The sequence below is a fragment of the Saccostrea cucullata genome, unplaced genomic scaffold (genome assembly GCF_032062105.1).
Source record: "Saccostrea cucullata isolate Sc308-1 unplaced genomic scaffold, CSIRO_AGI_Scuc_v1 ctg20986, whole genome shotgun sequence".
Lineage (NCBI taxonomy): Eukaryota > Metazoa > Mollusca > Bivalvia > Ostreida > Ostreidae > Saccostrea > Saccostrea cuccullata.
The window spans coordinates 628-7300 of NW_026936879.1; the positions used below are offsets into that span (position 1 = coordinate 628).

At 32.7% G+C, this 6673-nt stretch overlaps 1 protein-coding gene across 1 annotated transcript; it reads left to right on the forward strand.

Moving 5' to 3' along the window:
• Nucleotides 1–3498: 3498 nt before the first annotated feature.
• LOC134246794 (spidroin-2-like) lies at nucleotides 3499–5256 on the forward strand. The gene is made up of 3 exons (XM_062729150.1): nucleotides 3499–3512; nucleotides 4321–5054; nucleotides 5168–5256. Exons 2-3 carry the CDS (start codon nucleotides 4323–4325, stop codon nucleotides 5180–5182), a joined length of 747 nt encoding a protein of 248 aa, XP_062585134.1. The 5' UTR covers nucleotides 3499–3512; nucleotides 4321–4322; the 3' UTR covers nucleotides 5183–5256.
• The last annotated feature ends 1417 nt before the right edge of the window (nucleotides 5257–6673 follow it).

Sequence of the window (6673 nt, forward strand, 5' to 3'; positions counted from 1 at the left end):
GTACAAACCAGTAGAGCTTCAGTCTCGACACAGACTTCTGGTTATCATTTAAAAATAAAAAAGCGAAATAAAGCAAAAAGCTTTAGAAAGTATTCACTTACCAATATTTCACTTTTTCTCACATAAACGGGATAAATGACAGATATTTTAATAACATTGTATTCATTAATTCCATCCACACAATAGCATTCTCCTTTCCTGTGGGTAAAGATGTCAGAATTGTTGTTGATGCAGATAGTGGCACAATGCAAACGACTCCGACTCGGAAAATACACCTCTTTTGTGAACAGACAATTAGAATTTAATTTACGAAAATACGTTAAGTTTGCCTTTGCAACAAGTAAACCAAACGTTAAAACAATTGAAAATCTGGCCAGTGATGGTAGAAACATATTTGCCTCATCCAATCTATGATGAATCTATTTAAATGCGAGGTTTTTTGTGTTCTATTTTATTTGTTTTTGTACTTAACGAAGTAGAAAACATCTGGTATGTCATCAATCGAATTTCAATTTTATTCCTGCACGTTTCAAATAGCAGCCCCAAATTAGTTAAACACATTTAAAGAGAACAAACTATTAGCACTGAAATCTAATTGAGTGCAGTGAAGGGTGCTCAATCACTTGCAGTGCTGAATAATAATGAAAAACAAGATTAATCCAATAAAATGCGATGCTTTTTCTATTTTCTCAGCGTTCCTTAAAGGATAAATGCTGGACTGATATTGATAATTTAATATTAATGTCATTTTGTTTGTCTCCTCTAAATTAATACAAAATAATAAAAACTTAACACAAAAGACCACACCTTTGGGGTCTTCAAGATAATAAAAAAAACACCTAGCTGTAAACAACGTGATCGATTCGAAAAACTACTAGCAGTCATTGAGACAACAATTTGAGTTGCTCTCTCTCTCTCTCTCTCTCTCTCTCTCTCTCTCTCTCAGGGTGTGTCTGTGTGTGGATTGTGACTCTTTTGAGATTTCCTTTAAGGTCGCTTTTCATGGTCAAAGAATTAATGTAAAAACGGTAACTCATGAAATGTCTAAATAATTTACAATTTATGTATACCATACAAATTTTGATTTATAAAAAAGGGAAGGAGAAAGAAGCTTAATTATCAATTAATGTGAATTTTCCTTTTGCCAGAAATATTATCTTCATAAGGAAATGAAATATAAAACTGTTACATTTAATTGCATGCACATGAAGTTAGAGTATGATTTAAAACCAGAAAGGGTTAAGCTTTAAATAGACTATATAAGTATCAATGTTTACGTTGACAGGAATTTGACAGGGACAGCTACATTAAAGTTAATTAAATCACAGAGATAGATTTGTCTTAATTAGAAGGAATACTAGTAACTGTTTTGTACGCTCGAACACTTCTACTGTATACATATACCATGAATAACTTTTCAATATACAGAAAAAATAGTTCAAATAAAAAAATTACAAAGGGTAAAAATCTACTAAACTTTGTAAAATTAAGCACAATAAAGTATTCAGAAATCTGAATACTACATGTAAAAGACGATGCTTAATTCATTTAATTAAGAAATAAGGTATCATTTGAAAACATCTATCGGGATATGAATACGCGTTGGTCACGAGATTAAATTCCATAAAGCCCGAAGACATCCCAAAATATGAATTCAATGCTTAAATGTAAATATTTCACATTGTTCTCAGCAATCTTTGCAGAAAGTTTGCCTCAAACTTACAACAAATTGATATGAATGGTAACATTTGCACTGTGCTTGCTGCAAACTTGCTGCAAACAAAGTTTTTTTTTTTTTTTTTTTTTTTTTTTGTAGACTGGCATAGTTTATTTAGTTTCATCGCAGTAAGTTTGCTGCAATGTCTGCAGCAGACGTGCAGCAAATGTTTCACTGAAAGAATTTGAGGCAATATCTAATATAAGGGAGCTGCAAGAAGCCATATGAAAATAATTAAATGATAAAAGATTATCGGTTAAATAAAAATGAAAGATAAGATAATTTAAATAACAGGATATAGCGAGGCTCGAGAAATTTTCTTTTCTAACAAATCGCTTATAATAACAATTTAAGTTATATTCATTAGTATGGCTGTATGGCGACTCGATATATCCAAATGAACTTGAATTAAAGTATATCACGGAGTCTGTCACATCTGTTTCATATTTAGATACCTTAAACGACTCTAAACGATAACAACTAAATTGAATGAAAAAAGAGATTCAGTTCAGCCTTGCCATCCACAACGTTCCCTGTTTATTAAGGAATACAGTGGACCTTCAGATATCCGGACGCCAGATATCCGGATGCTTCAGTATCCGGACGATTTTTCATCGGAACAGAATTTTTAAATGTTATTTTGTCTTGTTTAACAGGTGATTCAGGTATCCGGACGCTTCACATATCCGGACAAATTGACTGGGAACCAAAGCGTCCGGATAAATGAGGGTCCACTGTATTCCGCTTTCACCTCAACTTATTCGCTACTCACGAGCTTGGTATGAGTACAAACAAATTTTAAGCGAGGCATGCTAATCACTTGAAAATTGATGTTACAGGGGTTTTCAACAACCTTCGTCTAAAATCAGCATTTTGAATACATGATGGTCGTTATATAATGAAATTGTTAGCAAATATGACCTATCATTGGATCGTATTTTGACTAATTTGTTTTATACAAACTATCACAGGCCTTTGTTTTTGTACTCATCAATTAAGCATAAAATAGCTATCAATGTTATGCATTCCTATTACATGAGTTTAATATTAAATGCAAAAAGAATAATAATTCTGAAAATGGAATTTTTTTCCAGGAGTAGTAAACTTTTGAATCATGAGTTTCCGTGTAAAATCCTCGCTTATTTCAGTATGTGGCCACGCATGTTCTATCTTTGGGATATATTAGGTACATAGATGCTTGAAATAAACAAATTCATTGTTGCTAAGAAATAAATAAAATCGCTAAATTAAAAAAAGAAGTGAAAAAAACAACAAATAACTTTTCAACTACTGCTGCTTAAATGTTATGAGTATTGAGAGTGTAAAAAAATGTTTGGCCAGGTAAGAACAAAACATATAATGCAACTTTTTCAAGTACTAAGCAATTATTATCTCAAACTGAAAACACATGAAACAGTTTATAAATTGATATTTTAAATTAGGAAATGCAGTTTTGCATTAAAGTTAATGTTTTATAAGGAAACGTCTTAATTATGTGGTTTGGAGGCTGCATTAAGGTCAACTTTAAATAGATCATATAATTATACATCGTAAGACATATTATCATATTTCACTCCAGTCCAGAACAAAAATAAATTTTATATAATACAGGTGAAAGGTCACGATTGGAAACTAATTTCGCTTTTTTGAATGGCTCACACGTTTTTAAAAGTTATTTTCAAACAGTTAATCTATATTTACTCATTGTGACTGTTTCTATGACGTCTTCAAAGAGTATAAATATGACTTTGGGGACGCTGAAAAAGCAGGTTCCAACAAGATCCCCAATCAACAGGTAGGATAGCTTTAATATTTTAAAAATATTTCTTTCAAAGAAATTCTTTGCTTTTGATATATGGGAAAAATCAAACCATGGAAAATAAATGACACATCAGATTTGTTTAATTTTCATTAAGAGATTCTTTAATTTGGCTTATGTTGAAATCAACCCTTATAAATCAACTTGATAGATATTCTCAATATCTTAAGAAAATGAAAAACAGTTTGAATTATGTACCCAACATTTCAATATCATAAACAATATTCTTTTCGCAAAAGCAAAAACTGGTTGACAATTTAAAATGTTTATTTCGGGATTATGTTAAAAGAATCTATAATTGGTAATATTGAGCATGGAAAATATTTTATTTTTAAACCTGTTTAAACCATACTTCTGGCTGAATTCACTTATAATTTTATTTAAAAGTCCCTATTTACTAAATAGTAATATAGACACATAAGGCTTTAGAAATGTTACAGAAGTATAAAAGTGTTAAATTGTAGAAAAGATTTAACTTGTATTATTTAGTAGCCTTCAAAATCTATGAATGTCGCATAGGAAAGAATCACAACAAGCAAATAAACGTAAAATCCTGTAAATTCACCAATCACTACCTGTCCAATTCACTCTAATTGTAAATTTCTGTAGAGAAAAAAAAGTTTTATTTTGTTTATTTCTAATATATTCTAAATAACTGAAGTTAATAAGAAAATTTTTCGACTAGCAAATAGACCATTTGGAAATTATTTGTGGAATAATTTCAAAATGATCAACAAAAAAAAAAAATCCAATTTCTGTATTCTTTTGAAATTATTATTTACAGCCATGTTCCGTGCAGCATTCCTTCTCGCTTTTCTGTCCCATGTTCTAGCTGATTATGAGTACGGAGGCTGCAATGGATACGGGTGTACTTACGGAAAAACACAAAGGGGGCCTGGAGGAGTAGGTAGCACAGTGGTCTCTACTGGAGGTTCCGGCTCATTAAACTACGGTCTCGGTTTACCTAATGTTCCCTTTTTTGGATTTGGACCTTCGTCTGCTTCATCAGGGTCAGCTGCATCTGGACTAGGTGGCGCTGCTTCATCTAGTGCTGCTGCTTCCGGTGGACCTTTTGGTGGAGCTGCAGCTTCTTCCGCTGCTGCTGTAGGGTCCTCCCAGCCTGGATTCCAATACCAATTGGATCCCAGTTTTGTTGGCACTGGATTCCAAGGATTTCAGAGTTTCCAGCAGTTTGGAATTGGTGGCGGTGCTGCTGCTGGAGCTGCCGCCTCTGGTGATGATGGAGCTGCTGCTGCTTCTGCTGCCTCCGCAAATGGTGCTGGGTCAGCTGCTGCTAGTGCCGCTGCTGTGGGTAGCCCATTTGGGTTCCCAGGACGTTTTGCTCCGGCTCAAGTTGGATTCCCTACATTCCAACCAAGATTACCCTCACTCCTACCAGGAATCCCCACTAGGCCATTTCCCAGATATCCACCAGGTGTCGGCTATCCCAGAGTACCCGTACCTGGTCGATATCCATTACCATACCCTGGCCGAAAACCATTTGTTAACAAGAAAAAGGTAAGCTGTCTTTGTGTACATGTATAATCATGTTAATGACATACAACATTATTTTTTAAGATATCATTTTACGGAATGAAGTTTATGAAAGAATGTATTTTTTTCCTTTTTAGGCAAATATATATTAAGAAAAAAATCCCGACTGTCTCAAATTGATTGGAACCGCAAACAGTATTTTTGTGAATAAATTGTTAATCTAGCACATTTTTTTGTTTTATGTTATCTAATATTTGTTACTTAAACATTTATCTGTATTAAGTTAACACTTTATTAAATTTATATTTGCACTTAGTTTGGTGCAAGAATTGTGGCAACGCACTTTGAAAAAAATGTTTCAAAGTGCGTTAAAATTGGGACAAAATCAACGCACTTTGATATTTTTTTCAATTTTTTTTTCATAGTGCGTTACTCGAGAGGGACGTTAAACAATATACAATCAATCAATCAAATTGCGTTAAATTTGGGACATACTCAACGCACTTTGAAATTTTTTTTAAAGTGCGTAAAGACTTTACATCAATATATTTTACCATGGAGACATTTAACGCACTTTGAAAAAATATGTAAAAACAAAAATTCTGGATTTAGATTATATAGTAATGGGAATATTTTATTTCAGTGTTATTTATCTTTCAAAAAAACTTGTGAATTGATTTACTCCCGTCGAGAAGAGGAGAAGATAATAAACCCAAAAAAGGGTAAGCCGAATTTTCAATACCTATTTGTAGTATATCTTTCCAAAATAAGTGGAAGGCTAAGCCCCCCTCCCCTTGTCCTTCGCCCGGTTTCCATGTCTATGCTATACCCAAAACATAGATACGTATTTACATAACTGGTATGATGTTGAAAACTTTCAATAAATGAGTTAACTTAAAACAAATGAAAACTAGAAATATTTAAGTACAGTAAAACGTATTAGAGAAAAGGAATTTTCATAGCTTTGAAAAATCAAATTGCCCCCTTTTTGTTAAGATAAATGTTATGCTTTAAGTCGTTCACTTTTAGCCCCCCCCCCCTACATATTACAGACTAGAATCTAAAAAAAGAAACGAAATAGCGATATTAAACAATCATCTCTCTGTTTTTTTTCTAAAAGACCCATTTCCCTTTATAACATTTGTCAAAATCTAAAATATTTAAAACGTCAATATCTCAGGTTCTGAAGTGACCTTATCATAAAAAAAATTATAACCAACCAAGATAAATTATTTATTATACCTATTATTTGTTAAGAATATCGATCAAGCTTTACATTTTTTTTTTCAAAGTGCGTTAATATGGTCGATATTAATAAAGACTTTGAAAAGAAATTTAATTATAATTTTCAAAGTGCGTTAGCTTGGTCCCAAAAAAGGTTTTTCAAAGTGCGTAATTTTTCAAAGTGCGTTGTCACCGTCGCCCGCTTCAATTTTTGGATATATTATGTAAACTGTGTGTCTCAAAATCTCTGTGGGCGGCGATGGCAGAGTATGTTTTCTGAAAGAAGATTCCACTGAAAACTGATGTCTCTGCAATTTTTTAAAGAAAATACGGAAAAATGCATACGTCAATGACGTCACATTTAGGGGGTCATATGAGAAAAACGATTTGTGTACTCCTACTGCATGGAATTCCTATGA